Raw genomic sequence first — 16,805 nt, forward strand, 5'->3', positions numbered from 1 at the left:
ATTGCTTGAGCAATTATTGTTTCACCTTTGTCATACCAAAAATAGTATACAGTTAAAATGAGTATACAGTTTGTTATTTTTTGTCCTTGTTACTCATGTATGCAAAACAGACATCTATTAAATGTGCCTGCTGATGAACCTGGACAGGGTGCAGTCTGAGTTAATATCAATCTTTCAACTCTGATTCTGTTAAGGAGTTAAACAGTGCTGACAATGTGTGAGCATGTTTTGGTATGTTTTCCAGTCATCTCAAATTACACTGAATTCAGAGGCTTGGCATCATATTTATTTTTAGAACATATTCATATAAAACATTTGACATACGCTCAGTCAGTTCAGCCACCAAAGCACCATTCGACAAGGTTAAAAATTAGTGAAAAATGGGTTTTAGCGGTAGAGAAAAAAATACAACTTGACACAAATTCTGGATGACACCCATGCTCGCCATTGCACCTCACATTATGCACCCAAGTAGACAGGAAGGGCTTCAGGCTACAGGCACTAAATAGAGTTGCCCTTTCACTGCACTCAACATTGATTACAGATAATCTGCCACCCCTGACAGTGCGTCTTTATTAGCCGACTGCATCCAGAATTTCTGCAGTTCCTGTTTTGTTCCCACATTGGAGTAATGTGTCCTTTATATGAAGTTCAAAGGTCACTCCCACAGAATGTCACTGGCTTTTGGGCTGCACAAAGGGTCCTCCTTTTCTATTTTTTGAATCTGTCCAGAGCAGATCTCTTGCTAGATAACGCCGCCTTTTTCTTCTGCCTCTCTTTTCTCTCTTTTTCAATCTTCATTTTGTCCTCTGCAGTGTTCCTGATTATATCCTGGGGGGTAAACAAGTCAAGAGAGATTAGCCAATCACTGCACACATAGAAGAAAAATCACCATGTTGTATCAGTCTTTATTTTATATTCTGGATTACTTACCCTCTGGTCCTCGTGAGACACTTGTTTCTTTCGCCTTTCAACATTGCCAGCCGAACTACGACCTTTCTTCTTATACTTGGGAATAAATTTTTCCTTGGCAAGCGGGTCAAAGCCCTGCAAAGACAAAAAAACTTTTAGAGGGCTGTAACAGTAAAATACCTACTGGTATTATGATTAAGAGTCAGTATTTGAAAATGTACAGATAAAATTTGATGTATGCCAATAAGATGTTTCCAGACACTGACCAGAGCTTGGACCCTGTCTTTGTGCCTTTGCTCAAAGGTGGCGCGGTCAACTTGTCCCAGCTCGGCTGGGTCAAGGCTGATGAGTTCAGGCTGGATCTTCTCCAGCAGGGCTTTAACCTCCCACTCCTGCCTCTGCTTTGCACTGCGGTATGGATTTGCATCCAGACCATCAAAGTTTGGCTCTCCCGCACCTGTGAATGTAAATAGAGGAGGACAGAAACCAGAACATTTCAATTCACCGATCAGGACACATTATCACACATGACCAAATTCAAATGAACTACCACTTCCCTAACGTCAAACTTTGACCTCATTTTGAGACTTGTTATTCAGCCTACTTTAGAATATGGTATATTTTGAAATAGAGTCGGACCTGGTGTGAGCATGCTGGTGAAACCCTCTCCATGTCCCACCCCGAGGACATCCTCAAAGGGACAGAAATGCATCCCCCAAATTGTTCCTCGAACTCTGTGAGCCATGTAGGGTTTAGTCACTGGAGTGCTCCACACATCTCGGTACACCTGCAGGGAAAGTTTTCACAGATGAAGTGAAGAGGTGTCTTATGTATTACTGCTTTAAAAATATATAAAAAAAATAAACAGAATTAGCATCTTGTCCAGTTAAGCTGCAGTTTTGTTGGTAACAGTTGTGTAATTACAATATTACACCAATAATGACGGGAAAGCAAACAATCTTGTGAAATACTGCTTAATTTACCCATGCATGACGTCACTGTTTTTGGTGTCGCAACTTACAATTTGAGGGTAAGAAAAATATTATCATCAGGTTTTGTTTTAATTTCAACACAAACAGAGCCAGAAGGCAAAGCTTTTGATTTACCGGTCCATCTACGTCCCAACCCTCACCTATGGTCATGAGCTCTGGGTAGTGACTGAAAGAATGAGATTGCAGATACAAGCGGCCGAAATGAGTTATCTCCATGGGGTGGTGGGGCTCAGCCTTAGAGGTAGGGTAAGGAGCTCGGACATCTGGAGGGAGCTCAGAGTAGAGCTGCCACTCCTTCATGTCTAAAGGGGTCAGTTGAGGTGGTTCGGGCATTTGACCAGGATGCCTCCTGGGCACCTCCTGTTAGAGCTGTTCTGGGCACATCCCACTGGTAGGAGGCCCCAGGGCAGACCCAGAACACGCAGGAGGGATTACATATCTCATCTGGCCTGGGAACACCTTGGGGTCCCCCAGGAGGAGCTGGAAAGCGTTGCTAGGGAGAGGACGTCTGGGGTACTTTGCTTGGCCTGCTGCCCCTGTGACCCTATGGATCTATAAATGTGTCTTAATGTGTCTTCCCCTTGTAAATAAAGGTTTGATAATAATAAAGAAGCATTATCCTCCACCTCCAAGCACAAATCTTTCAAGCTGACACTGTCCTCCCTCTCCGTGCTTATTTCACTATCAGCAAACAGCATGCCTGGGGGTCAGGGGAGGGGAGGACATCAGCTGTAATCTGCGTCACTGCTTTTTGCTATCAGCTCAGATGGAGTTTCCATTTGGAATATGCCCTTTAAGTAGAAAGTTTTATGATACATTATTAGATTCTGTCTTGGTCATAATTATTATCGTGCAATATACTGTGTACTGTAATCAACAAAGTGAGAGATAAAGTGGAATGACTGCCTTTGGCCTTAGCATGAACCCATATTATTTTGCAACAATGCAAAGGCAGAGTGCCTTATTTTGGAAAAAGGGTCAAAGGTCAAGTATGAGCTCAAGATTTATATGAAGATTAATAACTAATAATAACTTAACTCTAAAAAAAGGAACTGCCAGAATCCAAAATGATGATGACAGAAGAACTGCCCAGCTGTGTTTATTCTTACTAACCACCTGTAAGACCTAATATATATTTAGATTGCTTCTCCCCAATTTCTCTTCAAGAATTGACCGCAGTGATTTCTTCATCTAAATCATCAACGTGTCTCTTAGACCCCATCCCAACTAGGCTACTTAAGGAGGTCTTTCCTTTAGTAAACACTCATATATTAGATATGATCAATATATCCTTATTAACAGGCTATGTACCACAGTCTTTTAAGGTAGCGGTAATTAAACCTCTACTAAAAAAGCCCACCCTGGATCCAGAGGTGTTAGCCAACTATAGACCAATATCTAATCTTCCCTTTATGTCAAAGATCCTTGAGAAAGTAGTCGCAGACCAGCTGTGTGATTTTCTCCAGGATAATAATTTATTTGAGGAATTTCAGTCAGGATTTAGAGTGCATCATAGCACTGAGACAGCACTAGTTAAAGTTACAAATGATCTTCTGATTGCTTCAGACAAAGGACTCGTCTCTGTACTTGTTTTATTAGATCTTAGTGCGGCGTTTGACACTATTGACCATCAAATTCTACTGCAGAGACTGGATCACTTAATTGGCCTAAAAGGTTCTGCACTAAGCTGGTTTAAATCTTATTTATCTGATCGTTTTCAGTTTGTTAACGTTCATAATGAATCATCCTTACGTACTAAAGTTTGTTTTGGAGTTCCGCAAGATTCTGTGCTCGGACCAATCCTATTTACTCTATATATGCTTCCTTTAGGTAACATCATTAGAAATCACTCTATAAATTTCCATTGTTATGCAGATGATACAAAGTTGTATTTATCGATGAAGCCAGAAGAAAGTAATCAATTAACTAAACTCCATAACTGCCTTAAAGACATAAAAACTTGGATGAGCACCAATTTCCTGATGTTAAATTCAGACAAAACTGAAATTATTGTTCTTGGCCCCAAACAACTCAGAGACTCTTTATCTGATGACATAGTTTCTCTAGATGGCATTGCTCTGGCCTCTAGCACTACCGTAAGAAACCTCGGAGTAATATTTGATCAAGATTTGTCTTTTAATTCTCATTTAAAACAAACCTCACGGACTGCATTTTTTCATCTGCGTAATATTGCGAAAATTAGGCCTATCCTGACCCGAAAAGATGCAGAAAAATTGGTCCAAGTTTTTGTTACCTCAAGGCTGGATTACTGTAACTCTCTATTATCAGGTAGCTCTAGTAAGTCCTTAAAAACTCTCCAGCTGATTCAGAATGCTGCAGCACGTGTACTAACAGGAACTAAGAAACAAGATCATATTTCTCCTGTTTTAGCTTCGCTGCACTGGCTCCCTGTAAAATCCAGAATTGAATTTAAAATCCTACTGTTAACTTATAAAGCTCTAAATGGTCAAGCTCTGTCATATCTTAGAGAGCTCATAGTGACATATTATCCCACCAGAACACTGCGCTCTGAGAACGCAGGGTTACTCGTGGTCCCTAAAGTCTCCAGAAGTAGATCAGGAGCCAGAGCCTTCAGCTATCAGGCTCCTCTCCTGTGGATTCATCTTCCTGTTACAGTCCGGGAGGCAGACACTGTCTCCACATTTAAGACTAGACTTAAGACTCTCCTCTTTGATAAAGCTTATAGTTAGGGCTGGCTCAGGCTTGCCCTGTACCAGAACTATAACTATATTATTACTTTCATTAATGCTGTTGTAAGCTACTGTCATTACCATCTGTCCTGCATCTCTCTCTGTCTCTCTCTCTGTCTGTCTCTCTCTCTCTCTCTCTCTCTCTCTCTCTCTTTCTGTCTCATTGATCTGTTATGTACGACACCTATTGCACGTCTGTCCGTCCTGGAAGAGGGATCCCTCCTCAGTTGCTCTTCCTGAGGTTTCTACCGTTTTTTTCCCCCATTAAAGGGTTTTTTGGGGAGTATTTCCTTATCCGCTGTGAGGGTCATAAGGACAGAGGGATGTCGTATGCTGTAAAGCCCTGTGAGGCAAATTGTGATTTGTGATATTGGGCTTTATAAATAAAATTGATTGATTGATTGATTGACCCCCAAATGCATCTCTTCCTGTGTGTCAGACTGTTTTTTTTTTGGTGTCAAATCATGAAAAGTGACGTGTGGATGAGATAAATACCTGAACGATATCCCCTGTGGCTGCAGACAGCAGCCCCCTCTGGCTCAGTGACAAACAGGAAGCTCCTGCAGGGAGGAAGTAGGACTGGAAGGGTTTGAAGGCTCTGATGTCGTATACCTTTAGCTTTTTATCCATACCAGATGTCACCATGTATCTGCCAAAGGAGAGACCATAACATTATACTGCTCTCTGGTGGACTTTGAGGAAACTGCAGTTTACTGCTAACAGCTGAAAATGAGAAGATTATTCAGCCTGACTATAAAGCTGTTTAACATTCATGGATTTTGTCAACAAATTGTTAACCACTGTTGTGCCTGGAGGAAACTAGCACTATGTAAAATTCATAGACTATTATAGATTAGAATAATCCAGGTTAATAATCCTGGTACGTTGTCTCCAGGCAGTGGCTTGAAGAAAGGATTTTGTCAGTGACATTTGTCAGTGACAGTTACAAGGATTAATTATACTTTCCACAGCTGAAGTACAAATATTAATGATGACATTTTTAATGAGACTACTGTGAAAAAAACTCCACAATTCAACCATTTTCTGACCCTAAAAAAACATTGAATATCAATTTTGTCTTAAATAAAGAAGTATGAGGTTTTAAGGCGACTCACGTGCCCGTTTTGTCTACAGCAACAGAGCGCACGCCGCCCTGGTGACAGAGCATCTTGACAAGGGCTTCTTTCTGATTGGGTGACCAGAGGGTGACAGTGCCGTTGGAGTGGCCCAGGTGGATGATGGCATTATGAGGGTTCTGGCACATCACGTCAAGCCGCCCAGTCTTGGTGCAGATGGCTGTCACCTCCTTTCCTACAGACACATCCAGGTACTGCAGGAAACTTGTAGCACTCTGAAGAAGAGAGCGGACACAGCGAGAATTTTCAGAGCCGAGTCCTGCTGGTTAGGTTTAAGTCAGTGTTGAAGGAACTAGAAACAGAATACTTTGCCTGCAAAATGTCCATTTGTAAATTAACTAATCAGTCTGTGTTGTTTTATTAGTGAAGAAAACTCACATGCCTCCATGGTGAACAAATAATCCCCAAAAAGGCGGCCATTCTTCATGAACAGATGTTCAAGAGCAGAACTGCAGACCTACATCAAAATATCTATATACATACTCTCACTCTCCTGCAGTATAATTCATATCTCATTTATCCAGTTGTATGCTCAGGGCTTCCCATACTTTGACCAAGGAGTAGTGCACCCTGAGTGTGTGCATGTGTATGAGCTCCACTTGAGCACTGTTATTTTAAATCATAATGTTGTAGCAAAAATGCACGACGAGCACACGACTGGATAAAAGAGACTTGGATATGTACGAGTTGTGTGAGAGTTTGTAAATGGAAGTTTTGATATAAGCTCCTTTTACAATGTCTCTTAGAGGCAGGATTCTCATGCCATTATGCCGCCTCCCTGTTCCGTATAAAAGGTACAATCGAGGAATGGGGGGACAGAGTTGTTTCACCTTTAAGGCGACATCGTAGTAACAGAGCCGAAATGCATAAACGAGAAAGTCAGCAGGACGAGTTCATAGACGGAACGGGTGTGACATTTGATGACATGTTACTCGTGCGACCCACTGTGGGAGATTTAAAAAGTAGCTGGAAGAACAGCAGCAGGAAATGTGCACAAATTTGGTAAACAATGAGTGAAGGGAGCTCCTTACTCTCCAAGCAGAGGACGAGATCAGCTGCCATACAACATGGACAGTAAATGATTGTTTTGCCATGTTAGCCCATTGTTTCTGTTTATAAAGTGCTGCTGACGTGTATGTTATATGTCACACTAAAGGCCACCGCTGTCTTATCATGTCATGCTTGTAATGCTTCTTTTGATTCTGCAATGCTGGCATGCTGTCTGATATCACAAGCCCCTTTTACACTGCCAGATTTTCCGCAAATGTTGGGCCGTTTTGCCGGCAAGCTGCGAGTGTTTAGACACACAGAGCTGGATTGGCGAGTTGATCCGAGGTGCCTCGTAAGGTAGTCATATTGGCGGAACCCTTTTTGGTTTAAACAGACCGAGGTGATAGCAGGAATTAGCGAGCAGCTAGTAGCAAGAGGGAAGCGCAAACCTGACAGACACTGTAAAGGTGAGCAACTGGGGAGACAAGGAGTTGCGCGCCCTCCTTGCCCTCGCAAACGAAGAGGCAATTAACTGTCAGATGACGGGCACGGTGAAGGACGGGCCAACTTACAGGAACATTGCCAAAGGACCGACCAGCCGCAGCTTCCCTCTCACGTCACATGCTGAGCTACACGTTTTGTTACTTGCTCACGCCCCCCGTTGCCCCGAAAAAGGCGCATTCTGTATAAACAAAAGTAGGCAGGCGGCATTTTGCCGCACTCTCCGATTTTATTTTTATACTGCCAATGCTGAAAGAAGACTGATTGGGCTTTCCTGCAAATTTGCACAATTCCTATTTAAAAAGGGCTACACACTGGAGCAACATGATGCCGCCGCTGTCTGGTTCTGTGCAAAAATGCAAAGGTGGCATAAAGAAGGGACTTTGCAGCGGCTCTACAGCACGCTCAGTGTAAAAAGGGCTATAGCTTTGCTGTTATCAAACATGGTCTACACTGACTTCAATTCATCAAGAATTTTCTCTGTTTTTAGATTCTTTGTTCACCATGGAGACATATGAGTAAAACAAAATTTTCTTCTCAAGGTAGCACACGGTGAGTAATTGATATAAAAACAGCCATTTTGCGGGTGAAGTATTCCCTTAAGGCACTTTAAATCTTATTATCTCCAGTGTCCACTGTGAAGAAACATCTATAAGTCAGTTTAGAAATCACAGAAAAAGACGCTCCTCGTAACTCGAGAACTTGCCTGCCAAACTTTCTGTATTCAATTTTTTCTTCAGTATCAAAGAAATCCAGTGACAGTTGTCTTACTTTTAACAATTTGTCAAAATGTTACCAAATACAGGCTAAAAATGAGTGTCTCCATTTTGTCTGAAGGGAGCTCCAAATGTCAGACCTCCTCTAGACAGTTTTGGAAATCCATACATGTTAACTGGATTTTGTTTACACTCTTTTGTTAATGTTTTTTGTATTTAATATCATTATTATAAAAATGTTTCAGGGCAGCCCTCTTGGTCAGGTGTCTTTAGTCTTAATGAGACTTACCTGATTAAATACAAAATAAATAAAATGAAGGTTTCACCAAAAGAAAACTTCTATGAACTGGGTGTGTGATACATAATACCAGGGTCTGTGGCAAATTCCGCATTCAACAGACAACAACATTTTGTTATTGTATTAATACATGATAAATAAACATGCAGTACATCATGTGCAAAATCTAAAAGAGAAGTTTTAATTAACTCACCGCTGTCGCTAGCAGAAAGTGGTAGGGAAGGAACTGCATACGAAGGACGTCGTTGAATTTGCGAATGCAGTGGAGCTCTATTCCGTTCGAGTCATAGATATACAGCCACTTCTTCTGAGCCACTGCGTACATGGCCTCAGTGTGGAGCCACCTTAACAAAGGCAGAAACTGACTGAGTTGCTGGTAGATGAAGCATGACTATAAAAAGCTTTGTGCTTTGTCTAGTATTGCACAATGTCTGGTTGGATGACTTACTTCACATCATTGATAGTCTCCATCACGTTTATCTCACACATTAGCTGTTTGGTCTGCCAGTCTATGCAAGCGACATGGCCTCTCTTCCCACCGAGCAGCAAGTGACTGAAGTGAGGAGAGCACGTTGTTAAGAACATACGCACAACTTTAAGATTTAACTCAATATTTCTTTATCATGTGAAAAGGCTTGCTTGTTGGGATAAAGCCACAGGGAGTTAGAACCAAACTCTGCAGTTTCCCTCGGCTCCTCAGAGCATGTTTGCATCCTTCAGGTCATGTGCAAATAAAATAAAACAATATTCTTGCTAAGATTTTCTGCGTCATTATCTGAATGCCTGCAAGTTTCTGTGGCAGCATGATGCAGACATTTTGCTGTACTGCACGGCTTCATGCAACACACAGGTGTTTTCAGTTGGAGCTACACTTCAAATAATGTGATGAAACAAAACTCTATAGACCAACAAGAATTATGACAAGCTTATTTGTCCTGTAAATTGTGCAACAAAACTAATGAGGGAGACGTCAAACAAGCCCAGTTTATACACAAGCCACGCAGACTGGGAGAATGGTCAAATGAGGCAACACAAGATATATCATAATGCCGAGCTAACTGACTCGGACAAACACTTCGTACGTGGTTTGTAGCAGTGTGAAGAGTGAGATACTGACCGTCCAGTTTTGCTGTAGTCCACTCGATATGGTCCGAACTGAGACAGTTTCAGATTAAAATACTGACGAGGAAGTGGGAGAGAGAAAGAACAAATTCACAAAAGGCAAACAGTCTGGGGAACGACATCAGACCTGGGGAAAAAAAAATATCAAACAATCTTGTATTCTCCTAAATGACCCATATATTGTTTGTTTACCAGGATTATGCTTTTTAAAAACAAGAACACACTGGGTGTGACAAGTTCAGCCCTCACACATTATCTACACATTTATCTAGTAAGATAAAATGGGAGCAACAGATGCTGTGTACTGCTCATTGGTTTCCCAGCTGTACTAGTAAAACGAACAGCTTGAGTTTTTTCAATAAAAAGTCTCAATCTGTATCAAAAATCGTAAACCAGATGAAAATAGAGCCGTTTTTATAACAAAGGGCCCAGCAATTAGACGTCAGAGGTGAAATCTTCCATCATCTACATTACCGTTGGGTGAGTGTCCCACCTTTGCCCCAGATGTTATATCCACAGCATCTGCAATATCCTCCTGAGAGATCATACATGTGTCCTCATCTTCATCTCCTTCTAGAAACCTAAGGTTAGAAGAAAACATGTCACAACCAGCAACATCTTAAAGTGGCATGTTTCATCCACTAATCTCTGTCACATCCTACACTGTGACACAGCAGCCGGCCAACTTGTAGAAGACATTACCCTGCATCCTCTGGGAGTAGCAGATCAAAGCGGGCAGCTTGTTTCTGAGCCATTTCTGAAACTTCATCTGAGCGAGTGATCACGTCTTTCAGCTTGTAATGCTGGTGGCGAGGCTAGGATGAGAAGAGCAAAGGAATCAGATGTTGGCTGACTCAACGTATTTACTAGAAATTGTAAACAAGAGGCATTGGGGTGCTTACCTTTTTAGTTTTGTCTTTTCTTTTGAACTTTTGTATCCTGTCTTCTGGAATAGGAGCAGGCCCAGGGAAAGGGTCAGATTTCTGAAGGAAAGTGAACATAAATCAGATGACATATGCATGCATGGAAATAGCTGTTACTTGAAATATTGTAACATAAATTCAATTTAATCTCCTTCTGGTCATTAGGGCTGCTTCAGTTAGAGAATATAGTGCAACATTCAGTACAGGGCTCTTGATTCAACACAGTGGTTTGGTAAAAACTACAGTGGTTTCACTCAAATATTACAAAACCACTTGATTTAGATTAACTTTATATTACACTGGAAATTTACACTATATTACACATACTGTGTTGCTGTATTAGAAAAAACCTAAAACTCATCTTTTTCTGCAGAAGTAGAAGGAACCGTTGGAACACTTGGACTTAAATATGACATGGACTTACATGGATAAAAATAAGACATATTACAGGGTTTTCCCCGGCTTTTTTCAAGACCAAGGTGGCAAAGGCCTGTGGCGGGGGGCATCTTGACAGCTGTACTTTTAGATACGGCCCCCCCTCTATTTAACATGAAAGGAGGCCCCCACATGCTTGAGCTTTACACTGCTGACTTGTATAATCAGAACAGACACGTCCTGTGATTTTCAGCCTTCTATGATTATATTTACCCTTTACAGCAGGCACATCCTGACAGCTGAGAATATTACTGTCAGGTATTGTCCCCCCTCTATTAAATATGAAAGGAGGCTGAAAATCACAGGACATGTCTGTTCTGATGATACAAGTCAGCTGTCCTGAAATGTGTGCTTCTCTTCTATAATACACATTCTACATCTCGGAGGCGACGTCTTTCCACATACGGGCTTCCTCCGCCTTTCAAACGGGGCAGATCTCCGTGGGAAACAGTACACAGCCCGAGGGGGAACCAGGATCTGACACAACACCGGAGGGAGAAGCCGGTCCGTGGAGCTGTGTGCTGAACGAAAAAACAAGCGTGTCGCACCGAATACACGTCTACATTGAAAGTAATGGGGTTGTGCGCGCAAAAGAGGCTACATCTGAATGCCCCCCATGCACACACACACTTTAACCAAGGCAGCGGCCAAAATCACCCAGGCAGCCCGCCTTTGTCTTAAATGTCTGTATTTGGGAACAGTGGATATGAATCTGTTCAATGCACACAATAATTAAAAATAGAAAAATGCCCGTGCAGAGCTGAAGTCAAGGTGCTGGTACTGTGGCAAAAGTATAAACGTTTAAAGAAAAAAAAACGTGTAAAGAAAACCACATAATAATTACTTAATCTCACATTATTGTGCCTCTTTTTTTCTGTTTTCTGGACCAATCTTGTAATGTAATGTTACAGTTTGTAAATCTAAAAAATTTGCATTAAAAAACAAAAAAGAAACAAAAAAACCCTAACATTTCCACAAAAACATAATATGCCAGGATGAATAAGGGGAAATTAATAAAATGATGCACTATTTCCAAACCCAAAACACTCGGTCTTGCTGTAAACATTAGGGCTGTCCCAAATACTAGTTTTGGTGCATCTGAGCCTGTTTGAGAAAACTTCATGGTTAATTGAATCTTCACGAGAAAAAGAAAACTTAGCAAGATAGCTGAGCTGTTACTTAAGTTTTCAGGTGATCTCTAAAGCTCATGTAGATTTGTGACATATCAGTGTCCTCTGGTGTATCTGGCACTCAACTTTTTGGTGTCATTTTTGTACATTTTGAAACTACTCCAGATACTTAATATTTTTGTTGTCTTACTAGCATATTTGTAAGCCTGTCAAGGGTGGTCAAACTGTCTGAGTCACAAAACTAGGCCTATCACTAAGATCTAATGTCCTTATCTGCCAATACTTAATAATAAATGCTGATGCATAAAGGATTATGTTGGATTACTACTTCTTAATTTATGAGCTATTTGGGATTTTTGGGTAATGGTACAGTAAAACGGACTATTCGAATAAACTAATGTTCAGCTCTGGTGCAAGTGTCGTACGTGGAAACATATTTTACACCACGGTACACCGCATCAGTGGCTGAAATTTGCATACATTCCCATAAACTACTGATTTGGACATCGATTACCATGACAACAGTTGACGCGTTGAGGCATTTGGGGCCGCCTTTGTAAACATGTTGCTTAAATTAAGAGCTGGAACAGGCTGATACAGAATATAGCATATAGGCCTAATACTATCAGGCAGTGTGAAATATATGTCTATATGTTATCAAATTATTAAGATTAACTATACCTACTGTACCACCTACCATTCCGACTGTAATTCAGACTATAAGATAGTTAAGGTTCACTGAATGCGACTGCCGCATCTCTGTCTCTTCTTTAACCCCGTGCTCAGGCTGTTGATATCTCCAGATACACAATATCTATGTATGTCAAAAGCCACACACGCAGAGAGAGGGCATGGGGAGGCTTCAAACTGGTAGCAACCAGTTTGTTTGCAGCTGTAAGCCCAGCTAATAGCGCTCGTTTTTTGAGCCATGTCAAGACCGCCTTAGGCAAATCCACACAAAAGTGTGGAGGGTTGATCTCAAACGTCTCCAAGAGATCAGATGCAACCATTCATTCAGAACCTGACCACTGGAGGGCATTCCAAGAACATGTGAAAATAGAGACCTGTGGCTTTCACTGGACACAAAGAACAAGAAGGATCAGGGGTAGTTTTCATTGAACAGAGCTTCCTAGGAGTCAAGAATGTTCTGTGGATGAAATTATAAAGTATTTGCTGGTGATCAGGATTTCTTGAACACAAAAGTATGTTGGACCAGACTTTGCCCCAGTCAAAGGCCGGGTCCAAGTCAGGAACGCCGGTTCTCCACATGTTCTACAGTGCCAGGGGTCTATATGCCTGCTGTAATATAAACCGATAAATTTTGGAAACCGGGCCACTTGAGCTGTGCAAGATTTTGTAAAAAAGATGAGATGTAAGAGGGTTCTGCCATGAAATTCAGCCAGCGTTAAGAGCTGATCGTAGCCGCAAATAAAAGAAAAAGGATGAAATGAACTGGCTGGCAACTATACCTATATAAACTAGTGTTGCACGGTATACTGGTACCAACGGTAGACTGCAGTACTAAAACACCACGGTACATATGATACCATAATGTTTGAGTACCGTAGTACTACGGTACCTCAGGTACCACTATTGTGGGATAAGTTCAAAGTCCAATTGCAAGAAGGCGAGTGTCCATGCGCCGTCCAATAACGGCGCACGCTGGCCACCTGGCACTCAATATGCTGCTGCAGTGGTTTGTTTTCCAGTGACATTTCAGGTATTAGCTGAGCTACTGAGTATCTTTAAGCAGTGAAAGTTATTATTTATTTATTTTTACTTGTAGGCTAGGTTTGTTTATATATGCTACAGTGATTTGTTTTCCACTGTATTTAAGTGTTAAAGTGTTAAATAAGTTTACGGAGCTCTACGGTGCGAGCATTTTACTCGCATTTGCAACTAAAAAAAGTTTTGTGCGAGCAAAAGAAATCATTCAGGAGCACGCTGTGTGAGTACAGGTTTCAACCAGCAGCAGAAATGAAAGGCGAATCCTGCCGGTTGTGAAATGAACGGGGGTCACAGACAGGAATACGGCGGAGCACTACGGCCACCGCAAGATAACGGTTTACTGGCGACCGAGAAGCCCGGCTCCAAGTCCAATAATTTCCTCTTTGTTGGTGTCATGACTGCCCAGAAGTACCTGAACAGCCAAGCCGTGGCGGCACAGAGGTATGTGACATGTCAGAGGAGAAACGAGCCGTTCATATTTCTCTCTTTGTGGCAGGTAACGCTCCACAAACCTCACCGCACTGAAGGGACTGTTCTTAATTTATCAGGAGAGGAGCGTGGCTGGTTGATTTTTATTTAATTTATCTATTTTATTTTGATCCCCCCTGTAGCCACAAATATTTTTCCTTGAGCTTTTCGAAGTGACTGGTGGAAAATGCATGACCCTTCACCATGAATTAGATTTTTAAAATTTAGCTGAGTTCACCCGATGAACTCAGCTAAGTGTGCCAGGCGACCCAACTACAAAAACCAGTGGACTAAAGACATCCTTTGTGTCTAATAGTAGAGCAGTAGGCCCAATGTAGCCCTGTGTGTGTGTGTGTGTGTGCTGGGCCCTTACCACACACATGATGGAGGAGAGGGTGGCTTGTATTTTGTTGTTTTCCTATTAAGTGTGTTATTTAAAATTTTGTGGTGTGGGGTCTCTTCATTTTTACTGCAAGTAGTTATAATTACATGTTAATCACTTATTGATGCTGTTTTTGAAGTATGAATAAGTCAATAAGAAATTTATTCCTTTGAAATATCATTGATGTATTATAGAAAAGTGATTTATCTTTTTATAAATGACAAAAGGCACATCTGCCTCATTTTTGCTGTGGTATCGTGATACTACTCAGAACCGTGATACTTTCACTGGTATCATACCACGGGTCCCAATTTTGGTACCAGTTACCTGTACTTCACGTTTGATATTTAACATTAACATTTCTATGCAACCCACCGAGCCTGATTCTTTGCATCATCTAGTTTATGATCCATACTGTTAACCTGTTTTTCATTCAACACCTCATTGTTGTTGTATCCTTGTACTGCAACTGCTGCACATCATTTCCCATCTGGATAAATAAAGTATGATATTCTGTAGATATATTTCCCACCTGTCTAAATGCCAGTGACACCTTGATGCTGAGCTGGTCACAGAACAATCACGTTCACTCTCTTACCCCTGATATGAATTTCTTTCCATCTCTGTGACCTTCTTCTTGCTTTCTTTTCTTTGCTGTCTGTTTCTGTCGCTCCTTCTGTTGCGGAGCCACCTCACTCTGTTTCCCGTCTTCTCCCACTTTGTTGTCATGTTTCCCCTCCTCCCAGTAACGAGCAGGAGGCTGTTAAAGATGAGATAACGGAAGCAGGTTAGCAACAGCAACTTTAATAAGAAGACAGAGAGTTTGTGTTTGTTTTTGTGTTCAGAAACTGGGGGTCAGGTTCCTCCCGGATCCGTACGCACGCGCTGGTGGCGTTAGCTGTCTGATGCTAACAAAGCTAATGCTCCGTTATGTGTGTCTGTTTGAAAAGCACCGTTATAGTGTCTCTCGGGTGTTGACGACAGCAAAAGTTAGACACTTTTACTGATAATTAATTCGTAATTACCTTCTTCTTTTTCCCCACGTGTGTATCTTTCACTGCTGCCTCGCCTGGAGACGCCATTTTTGTTGTATACGTTTTTCAGTTCCGGTGACGTATTTCTTGCTGCGTCACGTCCGGCCAAAAATTAAGTTTAAAAAAATATATATAATTATATAAAATGATAATATTATTATGCTATAAATAACAGTGCATAGAAAAAAGTTAATAATAAAATAAGATAAAAATAGTAGTCTGTACTCTTAGGGTCCTCAGATATTTTTATTACATCAAAACAAAGATACTGTATATATAACAGGTTTATCCACTGTCTTTGATCAAAAGTTCTTAGAGACTTTGCTTGTTTTCATTCATTTGTCTTGAAGTACTGAGGTGATTGTCCTGAGGCTTCCTGAGTTCAAACAGACTGGTGCGGGGTCGCAGGCTTTAAACTCTGTGTGGGTGTGAACCCTTACAGTAACCCTTACGTAAATTAAACCATGTGAGAAAGTTAGAGGGGAAATCACCGTTTGGTGAAACTGCTGACAATTCATAGACATCTGAAACCTGTGATAAAGGCTCCTAAGCAGACACTGCTTTTTAGTAATGCATATTATATTGATTTATACAATTTTTTTTTTTAATTTAAATTTAACTAGTCCATACCCATTGAGTGCACAGTTGCCCATGTACAGTTTCACATGGTGTGTGTTTGGGATACAGGTCATAGGAAATTGCAGATTAAATAGTCAACTGAACCCATTAAGGAGAGCAATGTATTCAGATAGAGTTTTTGTGAATTTGATAGTACGATTGCTTTATTGAAAGTACAGTAGTACCATTGCCAATAGTGGGATAGTTAGTGGGCTAAAACTGTACATTAGTAGTTGAGGTAGCAGGTAAAGTGTATTGACTTAAAAGTGGGGCACACTGGTAGAATGACTGACTGACAGAATGACACACTGACAGTTTCCGGGATTATGTATAGCATACCATACCATGACTTAGTCATACCAAAAATTAGAAAAAAAAAACAACAACGTTGGGCCACAGGGGGAGCCACAGCGATCGGTCGCATTTTAGCCATTTTTAAGCATTTTTCTGTTGTTATAGCACCACCCAGTTGCCAATTAGAGTCAAATTTCTCCAGTCACCTTGAGGCGTCCTGTTCTACATATCTACCAATTTTAGTAAAGATCGATATGGCGGTCAGGCCTAGATAAGAAATCAGCTCTCTAGCGCCCCCATTTTGTTTGATGGGGTCAATAATGGATGGGTCCCCTCAGATTATGTGTGGTCATATGCCTACAAAGTTGCGTGGTGATCGGTGAAACCCTTGAGATGTTATACAGCTTTATGTGAT

General features: G+C 41.2%; 1 protein-coding gene across 1 annotated transcript; it reads right to left on the bottom strand.

Annotated features, from left to right (window-relative positions):
* Window positions 1-572: 572 nt before the first annotated feature.
* wdr46 (WD repeat domain 46) lies at window positions 573-15,561 on the bottom strand. Its single transcript, XM_033627997.2, has 14 exons — window positions 15,470-15,561; window positions 15,043-15,204; window positions 10,281-10,361; window positions 10,081-10,193; window positions 9,872-9,959; window positions 9,374-9,435; window positions 8,705-8,809; window positions 8,450-8,600; window positions 5,731-5,966; window positions 5,111-5,264; window positions 1,552-1,699; window positions 1,179-1,369; window positions 934-1,047; window positions 573-831 (listed from the first exon to the last, which is right to left on the bottom strand). Exons 1-14 carry the CDS (start codon window positions 15,524-15,526, stop codon window positions 712-714), a joined length of 1,782 nt encoding a protein of 593 aa, XP_033483888.2. The 5' UTR covers window positions 15,527-15,561; the 3' UTR covers window positions 573-711.
* Window positions 15,562-16,805: the final 1,244 nt, after the last annotated feature.

Source organism: Epinephelus lanceolatus, chromosome 8 (assembly GCF_041903045.1).
Source record: "Epinephelus lanceolatus isolate andai-2023 chromosome 8, ASM4190304v1, whole genome shotgun sequence".
NCBI lineage: Eukaryota > Metazoa > Chordata > Actinopteri > Perciformes > Serranidae > Epinephelus > Epinephelus lanceolatus.